This window comes from Phlebotomus papatasi, chromosome 2, assembly GCF_024763615.1.
Source record: "Phlebotomus papatasi isolate M1 chromosome 2, Ppap_2.1, whole genome shotgun sequence".
Classification (NCBI taxonomy): domain Eukaryota; kingdom Metazoa; phylum Arthropoda; class Insecta; order Diptera; family Psychodidae; genus Phlebotomus; species Phlebotomus papatasi.
In genome coordinates this window covers 22,784,652-22,803,745 of record NC_077223.1, presented here as the reverse complement: position 1 = coordinate 22,803,745, position 19,094 = coordinate 22,784,652, and the positions used below count along the sequence as shown (strand labels likewise).

The 19,094-nt window shown below is 34.0% G+C and overlaps 1 protein-coding gene across 1 annotated transcript; it reads left to right on the top strand.

The window, feature by feature from the left end:
* Nucleotides 1–1,186: 1,186 nt before the first annotated feature.
* LOC129803101 (leucine-rich repeat neuronal protein 2-like) lies at nt 1,187–6,792 on the top strand. The gene is made up of 3 exons (XM_055849445.1): nt 1,187–2,137; nt 3,272–3,724; nt 6,209–6,792. The coding sequence occupies exons 1-3, from the start codon at nt 1,559–1,561 to the stop codon at nt 6,659–6,661; spliced, it is 1,485 nt and encodes a 494-aa protein (XP_055705420.1). The 5' UTR covers nt 1,187–1,558; the 3' UTR covers nt 6,662–6,792.
* Nucleotides 6,793–19,094: the final 12,302 nt, after the last annotated feature.

The window sequence follows — 19,094 nt, the reverse complement described above, 5'->3', positions numbered from 1 at the left end:
TCTCAGTGATTACGGACGTGAGTTCGTCATGAGTCATACAAGCGATAGGACATACTGCGGAGAGATCGCGACAGTCTGGAGCCCACACCAGTCAATTGCATAAGCAGGTCACCTCCTAAGTATATTAGATTTAAGAATAGATATTGCTTTGGCCCCTATAATCTCCAGTAAGAACCTGAAATAACTTTTAAAAAGTACACTATGTAAGTATACCGACTAATAACTTAAAAATTCTCTTAAGGGATGATTTTCTGGAATGAAGTACCAAGAGACGCTGTTCATTCGATTCTATTTGTCGTCTTGAAAACTTTTTTGTTGTCTATTAGTTTTTTCAGCATTTTTAGGTTTTTTTCATATAGCATATATTTACAACCCTGCGAAGGAGCATTTCCACTGATTGGCTCTGAAAATTGGCCACCAACACTAAGACGGCAATGGACGCTTACTGTTTCTTCAATTTCTATATCTCTATGCTTTAAAAAGATATATTCTCAATAACGTGTATTATTATCAATAAAAAAGAAAGAATAAAACCTTTAGCTTTAAAAAATTACAGGAATATAAGAATAAAAAGCATTGAGACTATTGATTGATTGATTGACTATTTTAAAAATTTTGCGAAATAAACCTGATGAACCTTCAGAATTTATTTTAAAAACAGAACACTTTATTTTAGAAAGTCTCAGATTGATTTCAGAAGTTCTATTGAATTATTTCTACAAAACTTCTGAGTAAGTTAATTTTAGAAGCAGTAAAAAAATTATAAATTCCCCAATTGATTTTAAAAGTTTGCAGGATCAGTTCTAATGTTCATTTTATCATGTATTCTAGAAAATTGATGGTAAACTAGAAACTTTCAGGAAATTTCAATGCCTAAATATAACATCTAAAATATCTCCAGTACCACAGTAAATGGAATATATATAATATTTGTAAAACAGTAAACATACCCAGTCACCAATAATGGTAAGTTAAGAAAAATATAGCTATAAACGATGTTAGGGAGGATCCATCAGCAGCCGTCATATCGTTCCTGAAGAAGGGATTTCAATGCATGGGAATGTTATTGTCTTTTGAGCAACATCTTCCAGGAAAATATTCATCGTCAGTATCTTTTGATTCACATTTTTCTCCGAAATGACTCAATTATTTTATATTAATACATTTTTCTTTGCAACCAAAAAGTGTCTTTTATTCCGAGTGCGATAAGTCAGAAATCGAGGCCTCAGTCACTGATAAGATAGCTGTTGCTGATAATGTGCTTTTCCACTGATACAGCGTACCTGTTGAATCATTTCCTACTGTGAAATAGCCAAAGAGTGGCTCAAAATTAATTTTCTCTCCACTAAAGCGCAATTCGAAAAGGAATTTTTGGAGAGTAAAAGTACCTCAGATAGTTTTCCATCTCAAATATGATTAGTTGTGAGTTTTAAATGTGGTTTTGTGGGTTTTTTGAGTGGAAAAGTTGTGAAAAGAAGTGGTTTTGCTGAGAGAGAGAAAAATTTTCGACACGCCCTGAAAACGTGATAAGTTGAAGCTTCGTGAAAATTTAGCCAAAATGAGGATAGAGACTGTGTTTTTCCTGCTCCTCCTGGCACTTTCTGCCCATGGAGCTGACAAAAATAACACAACCGATGGAGATTCAAAAAAAGATACAGCCAAAGACTCTAGTGTTATATGCTCTTCTTGCATTTGTGACAAAGAATCCAATCTTCTGGATTGCAGCGAGAGAAGTTTCCGGGATATGCTAGAAGTAGATGACTGGGTACCTCTAAATAAGAGCTTTAGTGTCCATGTTGTTCACTTTCCCAGGAACTACTTGACTAAGGTCACAGCTTTCCCTGAACTTCCCATTCAAGAGCTGGATCTAAGTCACAATGAGATTAAGAGCATTGAGAAGAAAGCTTTCAAAGAGCTGAGAGAACTCGTCTATCTGGATCTCTCGAACAACCGTTTGGATTCTAATGCCATTCATCCTGATGTCTTTGAGGGTCACTATGACCCTGATGAATTTGAACCCCTGAACAAGTTGAGAACACTCAAGCTCAACAACAATAATATTCATACGCTAAAATCTGAGAACTTTGAGCACTTGCCGCATTTAAGAACGCTCAGTTTGGCGGGAAATCCCTTCCAGGTAAATCTACCAAAAGTAAAACAGTGTATGTCTTTATAAACTCAAACTTTATAAGGCCTTAGGGTAAGTGTGCCAAATTTCGGCATAGTTGCATGCAAGCGCTAAAGTCTCAAGTTTGAAACGTAATATTTTTTAATACAAATTGATTTTTTTGTTATTTTTTTATAAGGAGTGTTAATTGGAACCTTGTTAGACAGTTTATCGTCTTTATATTCTCTAAAATCATTTTTAATACATTTTAAAATGAATAAAAATGCAGACATAGCATTGGCGGCCTATTCCGGCCACCTTCATTCTCATAGTTCTTTGTCTTTCCGGAATTCTTCCAATGCCTTTTTCAGATCATCTTGTCCGTCGAAGCGATATTTTTTGTTATTTTTTTGTATTGTACAATCTCTAGAGTATGCAAAAACTAAAAATTCACGGAAATTTAAGGAACAAAATATGTGGCCGAAATTGCAAGCTGGCTGGAATTTGGTACACTTATCTTATGATGTTTTTAAAAAAGTTATAAATATAATATGAATGTAAACATTTTGTAGATGTCCCCGAGTTCTTTGTGAGAACATCACTCCATATAAAGAGTGTTACATAAAGTGTTACAAGTAGTTTCTAATTAAAAATTCTATATGAGAGGATACAGAATAAAACGCTTTTTCATATACTTTAAAAATCATTGTATCGACATTTCCATTAAATCGAATTTTCTTTATTTACGGTGTTCTTACAATACTTGTCAAACTAAAAGCTCAATAAAATATGAAATGTAATTTTTAAATAAAAACTGGTTTATAATGTTAAATTTAAAAAAAAAATCAAAATTTAGCTTAGCAAATATAACGACATTCAATATGGTATTCAAAATGATCTATTAATTTTCTTCGAATTAAATTTTATTTGTGTGCAGATGACTTATCTAAATTATTTCATAAAACATCAAAAGTCCAATCATGAGCAACACCCTGACTTACTACGTAGTTTGTTGCTGTCGCAATGAAAATTTTCACTAGCGATAGCAAGAACAAACAAGATAAGCCCGACTTGAAATAATTCTGATCCACATACCCAAATTCTCTCTAAAATATAAAACAGAAAAATGATAACAAGTTATACAAAAAAAAATTACTTTTGCAGGTGATTGATTCTCAATCCGAAATGGCTATTACGAGTATTCGTTACTTGGAAGTTCTGGACCTGAGCATGATGGAATTGGGATCAATTCCCACGCATCTCCTCCATTCTCCACGTGCCCTAAAAACTCTCAATTTGACGGATAATTTGCTAACTGAGATTCCCGAGGCCTTGACCTTTGCTAAGAACTTGGAGAATCTGTATCTGGACAATAACTTGATCCCTCGTTTGGGCACCAATCACACAAAGTTCACCTTGATGCCCACAATGCAATTCCTCAGTGTCTCCTACATGCCTCTTCTTGAGCGCGTTGAACATGGAGCTTTCAGTAATCTTATTGGGCTAAAGACTCTGCGGCTTAGTGAGAATCCCAAACTAAACTTCATCCACGCTGATGCCCTCAGTCGCCAAGGTACTGAGGATATTTCACGGGAGGAATGGCCAGATCTTACGCATGTAAGTTTCATTTGAATTAATCCTGGATTTATAAAGGTGTAGTAAAGAGTAACTGGGGCAGTAGTAAACATGGGGTAGTTGTAAACACTGACTTTTATTTGAACACTACTTGGACTTACGTCGACCATTTCTTCAGTGAAAAAGGATCCCTATATCGACACTTCCATTCCATACTATGCTATTTCAAATTGACAACTTTTTAGGAGTGCCATTTGAAGTTGACGATTTCCTATGCTACCTGTGTATTTTTTTTTAAATAGAATATCTCGTTACCCGGACATCGGATGACCACCAGATTTTGTCCAGTTATAGATTTCGATCTCAGGAACAACATATCTCACGGAATATTAAAAAATTTAGTCGAATTAGCATAGTATGGAGTGAAACCGTCGATATTATATATGAATTCATATAGGTCTAATCCTCTGAGGTCTAATATCTAAATTAAAAAAAATTACAGTGTTTAAAACTAGTGTTTACTACTGCCCCAGTTTCCCCTATTAAGCTGATAAAAATGATCCTCTGAAATCACATTTTTTAAGACCACAGTATTGAGCAATAAAAAAGTAAAATTGATTAAAAAAACTGAATTTACTCAGCACCTTAATTGAAGTTATATAATTTGGTTTTTTTATTGTCCCTATAACAATCTATACATTTAAACTTTAAACAATTTTTGTAAAGACATAAATTTTTACTGATTAAATTCAAATATGCTTTGCTATCAATAAATAGATAATTTTAAAATGGAAGTCACTTATATGCCATATTGGAAACTGAAATACCCAAGTAGCAAAATAAGCGTAAAATAACACTATTCGTATCTTATTTAATAAGATTAGCACATCATGCATTCGAAAAAGTCTCTAAAATCAAAAATAGCGTACGTGTAATAAAGCCGTAAGTTTTTCTTTAAAAAAATACCAGAACTGTTCTTTCTAATGTTTACTGATTAATAACGCTCTAAGAAACATTATTGTTCTAAACGCTCTAAATAACATAATATAGAACAAAAATTTACTACTTTCATAAATATTTAGGAATTATCTACACAGAAAAAAAGATTTAGTTTTTGTTCGTAAGAGTTTGTGAATTTCTAGTGAGAACTTACGGAATGGTTGTAAATCGTATAACCCACAAAAATTTCGTCAATTTTTGTAATAATTCACAAAAAAAAACATTGTACAAATATTGGTTCGTAAATTTTTGTTTATCCAACGAAACTTAAGACCAAATGACAAAACTTTACAAACATTTTTTTTTGTTAATAAACAATTTACGAACAAATGTTTGTAAAAGATAAAAAAAAACTATTTGTTATGTGATCATGTTACGAAGAATATTTGTGAAAAAATACAAACATTTACCAAATTTTTAGTGAGTTATACAATTTTCGAAAATTTCTTAAGTTCTTAGAAGAAATTCAAAAACATTTATGAACAATTTTACAATTTGTGTGGAATAGCTCTCAAAGAGCCCCATTTCAATAATGATTATTTAGTTTTCCTTTTGTTTATTTTTATTAATAGGGTAAGTGTGCCAAATTTCGGCATAGTTTCATATAAGCACCGAAGTCCTAAGTTTGAAATGCAATATTTTTAATTCATATTGATATTTCTTGTTACTTCCTTTTCGGGAGGGTTGTGTGGAACCTTGAAAACTAGTTTATCACTTCCTAAAATATTGAAAAATTAATAAAAACCAAAATGAATTCATTGACTATTCGAAGATAAAATACATAATTTTAATTAATTTATTTCCATGGCCGAAATTACACTCAAAATGGCCGAAATTAGAAGCTGGCCGAAATTTGGCACACTTACCCTACTTACTTTAAATATGTTTCGAAGTAAATAGTAATTAAAAAGAATTTTTAATAATTTTTCTGTATTGATATAGTTATGTAAATTATTACCACTTCTCCACTAAAAAAAAATGTTATGGAAATTATGTCGGAACTTAAAAAGGCTCTTAGGACTAGTCTTTTATGGTTCCTACATACTGCGAAAAAATTTCGTAAAAATGAAGTATTTTTATTCGATTTATGTGCACATATGCAAACGGTTTACTTCAAAATACTAAAATTTAAAATCTAATTTTATTAAAAAATAAATGTTACTTGGGTTTAATTTAGATGATCCCTGATGAATTTTGCGTTATGGTGCTATTACAATGAAGACTGAACATTTTTTAGCACTCTACTCTTCGCAAGTGCTTCTGCATTATAGACCTTTTTTCTGTTGGTTCCTGTCTTGACTATTTTCTCCAGTCCTCGCTGTGTTCTAAAACCACTAAACAGTCGTCACAGGAACCAATACAAAGAAAAGTCGATTATGTAGAAGCACTTGCGAACAGTAAAATGCTGAGAAAAACATTTTCATTTTTTACTGGAATAGAACTATTACTCACTAACAAAATTGTACCATTTGAATTTTTTACTGACCAAAAACAATTATTTAATTTAAATATTCCCGTAACTTCCAGCTTTACCTTCACAACAACAACCTCACCACAATTGATATGATGCTCCTGGCCAATTGGAATCATCTCGAAGTCTTGGATATCCGCAACAATCCCTGGCTCTGTGACTGCAGCAATCAGTGGATGGTTGATCAGTTGCTGGGAAAGCTCCATGGGGACACTGAACGTCTACTCGAGGATGTGGTTTGTCAGTATCCCATTGAGATGCGAGGAACAAAGATGATTGACCTAGAGAACACGCAATTGAGATGTGTGGATAAATATGGCCATCGTCCTGAACACGATGGAGTAATTCTCATGGGAATGCTGATAGGGATCCTCGTGGGCATTCCCATTTCTCTCATGATTGTGCTCATCTACCGACGCGGATGCTTCGGATTGCTGGCTGCTCGTGGTCCAGCTGACTACTCCCGTGCTTTCTACAAGAGGGCTGGTCAAGATGACATGTACTTCTGAAGATACACTTCCGACATCATCCCTCGATAGCTCACTTCAACATTTTCTCTGTCATATCTTTTGTATTTTTGGGGCTAGTGCTTCTTTTTTTCAATGAAACATTTAAATAAAATAATTATTTTACTCTAAAATTATTTTCGTATTTTTTCATGTTTTGAATTCTTATGGATGGAATTTTCTGAGCTTCAACAAATACTTCAACATCTCACTTTATCTAATCAATAGATTTATAAAAGGGCATTTCGAGAAAGCTTTCTGTCTGATAAATATCGAAAGCATTTTTAGCGTCATTTTCTTTGCGTAAAATTTAATTTTCCACTACGATAATCCCTTGTTAGCTTCGTGCTTTGTTATCTTTAATCAAGAATAACTTTATCTCATTATTGGATTATTTTTGAGCCAGTTCGAAATAACACTTACATAGTAAAAAAAGTCTACATTGTGGCGTTTTCACAAATAAATTTTATGATCGCTCTAATGGATCGTTATGTACAATTTCTCACACATGGCACTCATCAAAATGATTTCAATCTGGATGATCACTTGTAAAACATTCCTCAGTGGACCCCTTGAACTAAAAAACAAATACAGGTATTTTAGACAAGTGGGAGATAGGTGAAATTCATCTCACGTTTGCAAAGAAATTTAGCACAAGCCATAACTCTAGCGAAGGATAAGAAGTCAAAGATTTAACAATAACCGCCCTTGGTATTTGAGATGGAGAAATCATTTCCCGCCAGAAATCGCTGTCGGAAGGTCTTGAACTACAAGGCGACCCTTTATCATACTTCAACTGCAAAAGGTGTTGAATGGGAGTCTTTTGATTGCAGAAGCCCCATCAGCGGTGACACTAATGACAGAATACCTTTTAGGTATACAAGTAAAATGGGAAGAAATTGATGGTCATTTTGGGGAGATTGAGTAGATCAACCCAATGGCCATATTGGGCAGGCATATTATTAATCGAGATGCCATCAATTGCGCAATGTTTATGGTGAAAACGCATGGGAAACAATTAAATGGACACACCACGCGGGGGGAGAAATTTCGCCATGAGGTCATGAACGTCTTGGCGAGACATTTTTATTGCTACGACATTGCAGATGGAGAAATTTAAGCTGGGCGCGCTCAAAAGCCCGACAAACGAGATCTTTATTCGCGTGAATTCTTGTCATTTTTTTCTACCCCAAGACTCACTGTGAATTGCATAAAGCAGAATTTGTGATCACATTAATTCGATTTTAAACCACGTCACATTTTTATCGTTTTCATAAACAAAAGACTATATGAGAAATGCTAATTAGTTTATGGCTACAAAGATTCTTTTATACTCCTTTGCAGGTTATAGGGGAAACTGCTTGAAAACACAAGCTCTAAAAATGTTTTAATGCCTCTTTTTGATACGGTTTAAATCTCTTATACAGGATAATAGAGGTTATTCTACTTTGAAAAAAAAAATTATAGAAATTTGTAAAAGTTTTCTAAAAAGAGTTCAATTTTTACTACTCGAAATCCACTGAGAGAGCATTAATGTGGAGGAAGTGGGGCACCTTTCAATTGGGACAACTTTGAAATAGGTGAAAGTGGGGCACCTTTGAAATTGGGATTTTCCACCTATATGTTTAAATCGAACTGATCTGTTTGTACAGGTAAATTATATCACTAAATTATTATAAGCTGAATTATTACCGTAAAATCATACAACTTTGTGCCATTTTTTCATATTTTTCTTGAATATTTTCCAAATTAGTTGAGATATTTAAATAAGATTTTTATTCAACATAACTATACATCTCTAGAATATATCCCCATAGTAGAAAAAAATCCAGGTATCTTTGGACAAGAAGAAAAATTTCTTGTATGTGGCAAAAAGTGTAAACGAAAGTTGTGTAACTTTGTGCCACACTCTTTTTAGCGGGAAAATTGGTCTTGAACTTGTCCAATCCACAATTTTTGCTTCAAATCATCACACTATAAGTATCCACGATTAACCAGTACATATAAGAAATTTTATTTTCATTTCCCTTTTAATTTAATTCAATTTATTCTTGTTAATAATTTTTTTTTATAAGTCGACTCATGAAACATCAAGAGGCTAGTGTAACTCACCGTTAGAAAGATCTCAGCCTTAGCTACAACATACCAAAATTTCGTCGAAAATGGAAACGTAGATTTCGAAATATTGGATTTCGAAATTACGAAGATCAATGTTTCGATTATAGCGCCCCTGTTGGTGGTCGTTCGAAGTTGTAATGCTCCCAAGACTTGTATATTTTCATAAGACCTGTAATTTACACCATCAACAATCAAATTCTGACAACTAGAATGGCTCAAAATAAATAAAGTCTTTAGGGGAAACTGGGGCACCACCAAACACGGGGTACCACCAAACACTAATTTTTATTTCTAAACTACTTGGACTATCTCGACCATTCCTTCAGTGGATAAGCATCCCTATAGTGCCTATAAATTCCTATCGGTCTTATCCTCTGATATCCAATATCCGATTAAAAAATCGCAGTGTTTGGTGGTACCCCGTGTTTGGTGGTGCCCCAGTTTCCCCTAAATAATTATAAGAAGTCGCATAATTTATTGTTTTATGACCAATATTTCAGGTCAGGGGGGTTGGAGAGGGTCAAATTTTTCTTTTTTGAAAGATTTGAGTCCCAGATATTACTAAACCTTATATTACTAACCTTTGGTAACAAGCATATAAAAGGGAATGCCCATGATCACTTTGCGTATATTAGAGCTACATTGCAGAATTTTTGGAGAGCTTCTCCGCAACTATCAATTCTGCTAGAGAGGCTTTCATGTCTAAAAATAAGGTGGCACAATGTTGTACCCCCTGGCACAAAGTTGTATGATTTTACGGTATATCAGGCTCAATTTTATTTTAAAATAGTTGAAAAAATCCCAATTTCAAAAGGTGCCCTACTTCCCCTATTTCTGGTTCTCAACACCCGCTTAATCAATTTTGATAGCTTCGGTATTATTGAAGAGGACATTTATACCTATATTTTGTTCATATATAATTTTTTCCTCAAATTACGCTATCAGTCCGATTTTGTCGTTTTAGTGTAAAAGAAATGATAAAATTTAGCAATTAGTGACGTCAAATGACTATTCACCATTGATTGAGAATACAAAAAACTAGAAGTACAAAAATTTTCGTCTCAGTAATATGCTTTTCCATTATAAAAAGCAAACAATATTAAATATACTAGGGTAAAATATTGGCAATTTACTAAGTGGATTTGTATTGTAACAAAAAATATGCATGGTATCAAACTACAATAAATCGGTAACTCAGTTATTGCCAGAACTTAATTGAATTATGTTTCGTTCTTTGATGTACAAAAAATATAAACACTGATCAAGAATATAAAAAAAAGCATTTTTTGCCATTCTATATATTGATAAAGAATAAAGCTTGAGATTATTTTTATTAGTATTTGATTAAAATAAATATATAATAATAATAATAATAATAATCAGTTCAATTATGAGCTGTGATTTTGTAAAAACCTAATGCTATAAGATAAGTAGTAGAATTTTTCCATTAAGGAATGCTATTTTTAATAGAATTTGCTAGTCGAACTTTTCAAAATCTCTAATGAGATAATTCGATCGAACCTGTTTTGTTGTGAACTAATGAAATTATATTTTCTGTCCGAACTGTAATTGTAATATTAAATTTTAATAGCTAGTCCAAATGCCTCAAATTCCCAGAAAAAAGCCATCGATCAAATTCATTAAGAACATTGAAAAAATTGAGTTGTCCGAAATTTGAGTCGTCCGAAGGTAGCGCGCTTTCCTCAAAACTACGTTCGTCGAATAATAAAACTAATTTCTTTAACGAAACAATTATTACGTAATCTAGTTTAGGGCATAGCTAACAAGTTATAAATTCCAGCTTTTCGTAAAGCCAGGATACTTTCAAAAGAGCGAATTAAAAAGCCGCGTCTTTTAAATGGAAACTCTGTAATGTCAAAAAACTCTCGATCAAAATTTAAAAAACTGCCTCTTACAGTAAATTATAAAAAGAAGTTAAACTATAAATTAGTTAAAGTATAATCACTTTAAATATATATTCCTGTTATAAAATCACTCATCTTATATTCGGGAACCTGAAGATGAACTAAAAGTGAACTAAAATTCTAATTCTTACATTAAATGAAACTAAAAGAAACTATAGCTTAGTATGGTAAAAGAGAAATTAATTTCAGTCGTCAGACTTATAATTTTGAGTTTATTTCTGAGTACGGGAATGAGGCTCTCAAACTTCGCACACACTCTCTCTCTAGGTTCGAACAATTCATATTTTTCCAATGGTCACTGATGATAATGAAAGGTTCACCGGGGATCATTTGAAGGTATTCATCTTATGACAGTTATTTAACTCCGAAATAAACGAATAAGAACAATGAAAAAGTGATATTTGGTGTTCGCTCAAATGAGAGAAATATGATATGAGTAATAAGTTTGTGATAAAACATAAGCTAATGTGATAAATGTACATTCAACATTTCAAGAGAGACTAGTGAACTTTTAAAATGATCCATCCTTTTCAAAAGGATCAAATATGTATTTTTATTTTATGTACTTTTATTTTTACCAGTGATCCTTTAATGAATCTTCCATTTTTTTCAGGAAATGTGTAACTTTAGACTAACTATTAAAATTATATATTGCCATATACGGATTTCAGACCTAAGGCTTAGCCATACGGCTTAAGTGCTATAATTTCTTATCAGTCAGATTTTTTTTTTGAAAAATTTTACTTAAGATTGAATTATTAAGGACAAATATTCTATTAGATTCTGAAAAGCCATAAAATTGGTTGCTATTTAGGATTTTGAGACCTTATGTCGACTTCAGATTGGGGGTTTAGCCCAGTTCCCGAAGGTCTCAAAAATCTTAATAACAAGCAATTTTATTGATTTTTTAAAACCTAATGAATCATTTGCCCTTAATATTCAATCCTAATCAACAATTTACTAAAAAAAACATGCTTGATGAGGAATTAGAGGAGTTAAGCCTGATAGCTAAGCCTTAGGTCTGAAGCCCGTATTAGGGAACTAGGCTAACCCTCTTAGTCTGAAGACCGCTATAGATAGATCAGATTTATTATTAAAGGAGTATAGTAAAAATATGAAGTGCTCGAAGCCAGAGTTTGTGCAAAACCTGAAAGCCTTCCCCTATGTTCATGATATGTATACGCTATTTCTTTTACTTTAGTTTTGGCTTTCTAAATCTAGAAACACTTTGCGAAATTCATGTTTTTTAAAGTAATTTTGATCGCAAACAAGTACAGCTTTACTGACAATAGCTGTGCTTTACAAAACAGTGACACCAAAAAGAGCAAAAAACACGTAAGATAAAATACTTGAGGCTCTTCATGTCACGTGTAATAATTCTTTTCGTACTCTTGAGCCCCACCGAGAGCCCCAAATGACGCAATTGCCAAAGAGTCCACAAGAGTCCACAACGGAAGAAACATTAAAATGTGTGGAATGCTTAAGACTCAGAACTATACAGAATTCTTATTTTAGTATTCCACGAGCCACTCAACCGACCTTATTTGTATTTGACAGAAGCCGTTGAATGAATCCTCCAGTTTAGGTGTAACTTTGGTGTCGGTCTCAGTCAATATTGATGCAAATACTGCCTCGTGTTTGTCATAATCTTGAGAATATTGGCAGAAGATGCTCAGGACCTCGTTATTCGACTGGTAAATCATAAAGAAATTTCCCTTTGTTCTCTCATTTAAATTTCAAAAGATGATGTCGAAAGTTAATATGTCGTTTTTCTTAACCATCGAGATATTTAGTCATGGGCATCACAGAAATTTCTGAGATATTTCGATGTGTGTAAAGAAAACTCAGCGAAAAAAAAACAAAACAACACAATGCACCGGTAATAATAAAAAAATTAACGTCTAGATAGTTTACAAAGTATTCGATGACAAAAAAATGCTTGAAGCAAAAAAAAAGACTTGTTGCAAAATCCTATTCACCAAATTAACTAACCTTGAAGGTATAAATACTCGTTCGGAGGTTGCACTAAGGTTCACTTCTAGAGCTAACATGTCGTTTAATGCACAATTGGTGTTGATCATTGAGAAAATGACTTCACTACTCTGAGCCATTGTGAAGAGGACTCTCGAAATGTTCTTGTCGGGAAACTTTAAGAATAAGAATTAGAGACTCTTTAACTTTCTTAAGTATGCTTGAGAAAACTCAACCTGTTTTTATTCAATTAAGCATTTAAGAATTAAGAATCCGGCATTATCGAAATCACAAAATTTTTAAAAATTGTGCTGACATTGACATTAATTTGAATTTTTAATTGACAACGTCGGTTAAAATCCTGATACATTGCGTGGAAACTATATATATATTTCATAAAGATTTTGGGGAAGTGAATTAATATTTGTGCAAATTTATCCATTTTGAATATTGACCCAATGATTCGAAATTCATTAAATTTGTAATTAATTTTTTGTTTACTATTTATGAATTAATAAATACAAGTAACAGTAGTGCGAAAGCAACATTGAACACTTCAAGATCATAACACATATTTTTTCCTCTTAGACCGCCACACTAAGATAGCTATCATTATGGCAATAAAAGTTTCTACTGTATTTAAAAAAAATTATACGAGTCTTCTCTTATTTCAAAATGGGAGGATAATGTGAATAAGACTTTGCGAAGTGTTCGGAATTTACAATTATGTTCAATATTCTGATAGATGGTTTGTTGAGATCGGTGAAAACAATTTAAGGCAGATTACATCGAATTTAGGTTTTAGGAGTTTCAGTATTCTGCGAAGTTTCCGTATTATAACTCTTTTCATACTATAACCGAATCTCAAAAGAACACCTTGCCTATAAATAATATCAAAATACGAATACAACAACTTCTCAATTCCAAGATAAAGAGTAAAATCTTCAAATAGGCCTTTAAAAAGGCTGATTCATATTTCCCGAAAAAGATCTTTGATTTTAAAATCTCAAATTTCTTAAGGCTTTAGAATTTTTTCAATAACTCAACAGAAATTAAAATATCAAAATTTTTCAAGATTTTAATAATTTTATAGCTAATAAAGATAACATATTTTTAAACTTTAAATGTAAAAAAAATTAGGAAAAATTGAAATAGATTAATCGCCATTAAACTTCAATTCAAAATTGCAAATCTTTAATCTTGTCACATGATATTTAACTTAAATTTTTAAGCTTTCTTTATCTCAGAATTAGGGTCACTGGAAAAGAATTACCGAAATGTTAGTTAAATCCAGCACAGACTTTACTGAGGTTCAAAGACATTTTAAATTAATTTACATCCCAGTCTATAGTGAAATACGCTTGTTTTTTTTACAATTGAAACTTTATAAATTGTTATAGAAAACAGGGGTGACATGTTACCTTATTTTCGATACTATCGACTGTCGATTCTGAAAAATTTAAACGATAACTGCACTTCCTGTAACTAATATAGATATTTATCAACAGTCTCATTCTTTTAAGAATGTCGCAATGAATGGCCCAACAATCCGTAAAAAGTCGACATTCACTTAATCTAACAGATATAGATTTATCGATACTATCGATTCGATAGTGTCGAAAAGTTTTTATTCCACCCCAGATTTTTAAGTACACTCCTAAATCATATCAGAATTAATAAAAATAAATCGACTGAGCTATTTTCGAGATAATAGAAAAAATCTGACGACACAGAGAAAATTTTTCAAGTATCCAGATTCAATACCCATGGTATTGATTTTAATCCCACCATTTCAATACCAAAATTATCCCAAATTTTCTTGAAAATAGGTGCATATTGGGATTGATTTTAGTTTCTGGAACAAAGTTAAGAAATATTGGGATTACTTTTAGGACATATTGGTATTAAATTTATGAAATTAATTTTTTGAGGAGGAAATGGTATTGTTTCTATCTCAATTTGAGATTGAATTTTAGAAATCGTGGGATTAATTTAATCCCATTGCAGTATTGATTTTTGAAAGTCATTATTTATTAGGAAACAGTATAAATTCTATCCCATTCTGGTATTGATTCTATCCTATTTTGGTATTGATTCTATCCCATTTTGGTATTGATTCTATCCCACTCTGGGATTGATTCTATCCCACTCTGGGATTGATTCTATCCCATTTTGGGATTGATTCTATCCCACTCTGGGATTGATTCTATCCCACTCTGGGATTGATTCTATCCCACTCTGGGATTGATTCTATCCTATTTTGGGATTGATTCTATCCCACTATGGGATTGATTCTATCCCATTTTGGGATTGATTCTATCCCATTTTGGGATTGATTCTATCCCATTCTGGGATTGATTCCATCCCACTCTGGGATTGATTCTATCCCACTCTGGGATTGTTTCTATCCCACTCTGGGATTGATTCTATCCCATTCTGGGATTGATTCTATCCCACTCTGGGATTGATTCTATCCCATTTTGGGATTGATTCTATCCCACTCTAGGATTGATTCTATCCCATTCTGGGATTGATTCTATCCCAGTCTGGGATTGATTCTATCCCACTCTGGGATTGATTCTATCCCACTCTGGGATTGATTCCATCCCACACTGCGATTGATTCTATCCCATTCTGGTATTGATTCTATCCCACTCTGTTATTGATTCTATCCCACTCTGGGATTGATTCTATCCCACTCTGGGATTGATTCTATCCCACTCTGGGATTGATTCTATCCCACTCTGGGATTGATTCTATCCCATCCCACTATGGGATGGGATTGATTCTATCCCATTCTGGGATTGATTCTATCCCACTCTGGGATTGATTCTATCCCATTTTGGGATTGATTCTATCCCACTATGGGATTGATTCTATCCCATTTTGGGATTGATTCTATCCCATTTTGGGATTGATTCTATCCCATTCTGGGATTGATTCTATCCCACTCTGTTATTGATTCTATCCCACTCTGGGATTGATTCTATCCCATTTTGGGATTGATTCTATCCCACTCTGGGATTGATTCTATCCCACTCTGGGATTGATTCTATCCCACTTTGGGATTGATTCTATCCCATTCTAGGATTGATTCTATCCCATTCTGGGATTGATTCTATCCCAGTCTGGGATTGATTCTATCCCACTCTGGGATTGATTCTATCCCATTCTGGGATTGATTCTATCCCAGTCTGGGATTGATTCTATCCCACTCTGGGATTGATTCTATCCCACTCTGGGATTGATTCTATCCCACACTGGGATTGATTCTATCCCATTTTGGGATTGATTCTATCCCACTCTGGGATTGATTCTATCCCACTCTGGGATTGATTCTATCCCATTTTGGGATTGATTCTATCCCACTCTGGGATTGATTCTATCCCACTTTGGGATTGATTCTATCCCACTCTGGGATTGATTCTATCCTATTTTGGGATTGATTCTATCCCACTATGGGATTGATTCTATCCCATTTTGGGATTGATTCTATCCCATTTTGGGATTGATTCTATCCCATTTTGAGATTGATTCTATCCCACTATTAGATTGATTCTATCCCACTCTGGGATTGATTCTATCCCATTTTGGGATTGATTCTATCCCATTCTGGGATTGATTCTATCCCACTCTGGGATTGATTCTATCCCATTTTGGGATTGATTCTATCCCACTCTAGGATTGATTCTATCCCATTCTGGGATTGATTCTATCCCAGTCTGGGATTGATTCTATCCCAAAATGGGATTGATTCTATCCCACTCTGGGATTGATTCAATCCCACACTGGGATTGATTCTATCCCAGAGTGGGATAGATTCAATCCCAGTGTGGGATAGAATCAATCCCACTCTGGGATTGAATCAATCCCAAAATGGGATAGAATCAATCCCACTCTGGGATAGAATCAATCCCATTTTGGGATAGAATCAATCCCAGAGTGGGATAGAATCAATCCCATTCTGGGATAGAATCAATCCCACTCTGGGATAGAATCAATCCCAAAATGGGATAGAATCAATCCCAGAGTGGGATAGAATCAATCCCATTGTGGGATAGAATCAATCCCAGAATGGGATAGAATCAATCCCAAAGTGGGATAGAATCAATCCCAGAGTGGGATAGAATCAATCCCACAGTGGGATAGAATCAATCCCAAAATGGGATAGAATCAATCCCAAAATGGGATAGAATCAATCCCAGAGTGGGATAGAATCAATCCCAGTGTGGGATAGAATCAATCCCACTCTGGGATTGAATCAATCCCATTTTGGGATAGAATCAATCCCATAGTGGGATAGAATCAATCCCAGACTGGGATTGAATCAATCCCAGAGTGGGATAGAATCAATCCCAGTGTGGGATAGAATCAATCCCATTTTGGGATTGAATCAATCCCAAAATGGGATAGAATCAATCCCACTAGTGGGATAGAATCAATCCCAAAATGGGATAGAATCAATCCCAGAGTGGGATAGAATCAATCCCAAAATGGGATAGAATCAATCCCATAGTGGGATAGAATCAATCCCAAAATGGGATAGAATCAATCCCAGAGTGGGATAGAATCAATCCCAGTGTGGGATAGAATCAATCCCAGAATGGGATAGAATCAATCCCAGTGTGGGATAGAATCAATCCCAGAGTGGGATAGAATCAATCCCAGTGTGGGATAGAATCAATCCCAAAATGGGATAGAATCAATCCCAAAATGGGATAGAATCAATCCCAGAGTGGGATAGAATCAATCCCAGTGTGGGATAGAATCAATCCCAAAATGGGATAGAATCAATCCCAAAATGGGATAGAATCAATCCCAGAGTGGGATAGAATCAATCCCAAAATGGGATAGAATCAATCCCAAAATGGGATAGAATCAATCCTAGAGTGGGATAGAATCAATCCCAAAATGGGATAGAATCAATCCCAGAATGGGATAGAATCAATCCCAAAATGGGATAGAATCAATCCCAGAGTGGGATAGAATCAATCCCAAAATGGGATAGAATCAATCCCAGAGTGGGATAGAATCAATACTGGAGTACCCTAAACTCAATACTGAAATTGTATGAAATTAATCCCACAATGGGATGAAATTAGAAACTCATTGTGCTGTAATAAAGGAAATTCAAGGAGCCCCGTGGCGCAACTGGCTAAGGCGTCGACTCTCAAGTGAAGATTTGCTGCAAAGTTGTGAGATCGAATCTCGGCCGATGCAAAAAAATATGGATTCTTCAATGGACTTTGCGAAAATCAATACTACACTGGAATGGAATTAATACCAAAATGGGATAAAAAAATCAATACTGGAGTACTCTAAAATCAATACCAAAGGGGGATGAAAATCAATACGAAAAATAGGATGAAAATACCCTAAAATCAATACGAAAACTGGAATAAAAATATCCTGAAATCAATACGGAAAATGGGATAAAGACACCCTAAAATCAATACCAAGATGGGATAAAATTAATACCACAATACCCTAAAATCAATACTAACGAGGTATTGATTCCAAGGAATATTTTTTTAATCAATACGTGAATGGGATAAAATCAATACCTAAATACCCTAAAATCAATCCCAGAGTGGGATAGAATCAATCCCAAAATGGGATAGAATCAATCCCAGAGTGGGATAGAATCAATCCCAAAATGGGATAGAATCAATCCCAAAATGGGATAGAATCAATCCCAAAATGGGATAGAATCAATCCCAGAATGGGATAGAATCAATCCCAAAATGGGATAGAATCAATCCCAGAGTGGGATAGAATCAATCCCAGAGTGGGATAGAATCAATCCCAAAATGGGATAGAATCAATCCCATAGTGGGATAAAAATCAATCCCAGAGTGGGATAGAATCAATACCAAAATGGGATAGAATCAATACCAGAATGGGATAGAATCAATACCAAAATAGGATAGAATCAATACTCATTGCGATTGAAAATTAATGAATTTATGGTATTAAATCAATGACAGAGATTTTCTTGAATTTAATCCCAAAATACCCTAGAATTTAATACCACGAGGTATTGGAGCCCTTTTAATACCAAAAGTATCCCAAAAAAGTATTGATTCTAGGGTATTTTTTTTCTCTGTGAAACTACCAAAACCGGTCAAATTGACCGTTTTAAAAAAATTAAAAGTAGCATATAAACAGGAGGCAGCCAAAATCCCGGACGTTCAAAATCCTGAATGGGATGAAATTATATGGAGGATAGTGTTTAGAATACTACCCAAGTATTACCCAAGACACAGAAAATTTCTTTTTGCTTCCAGCAGGCGCAGGTTTAATCGTGGAAGTAGCTATGACATTTTTTAAGAATACGATATTTTGGCTTTCGGGATTATGGCGTTCGGGATTTTGACTTTTGTGATTTTGGATTTCGGGATTTTGGCTTCCGAGATTTTGAC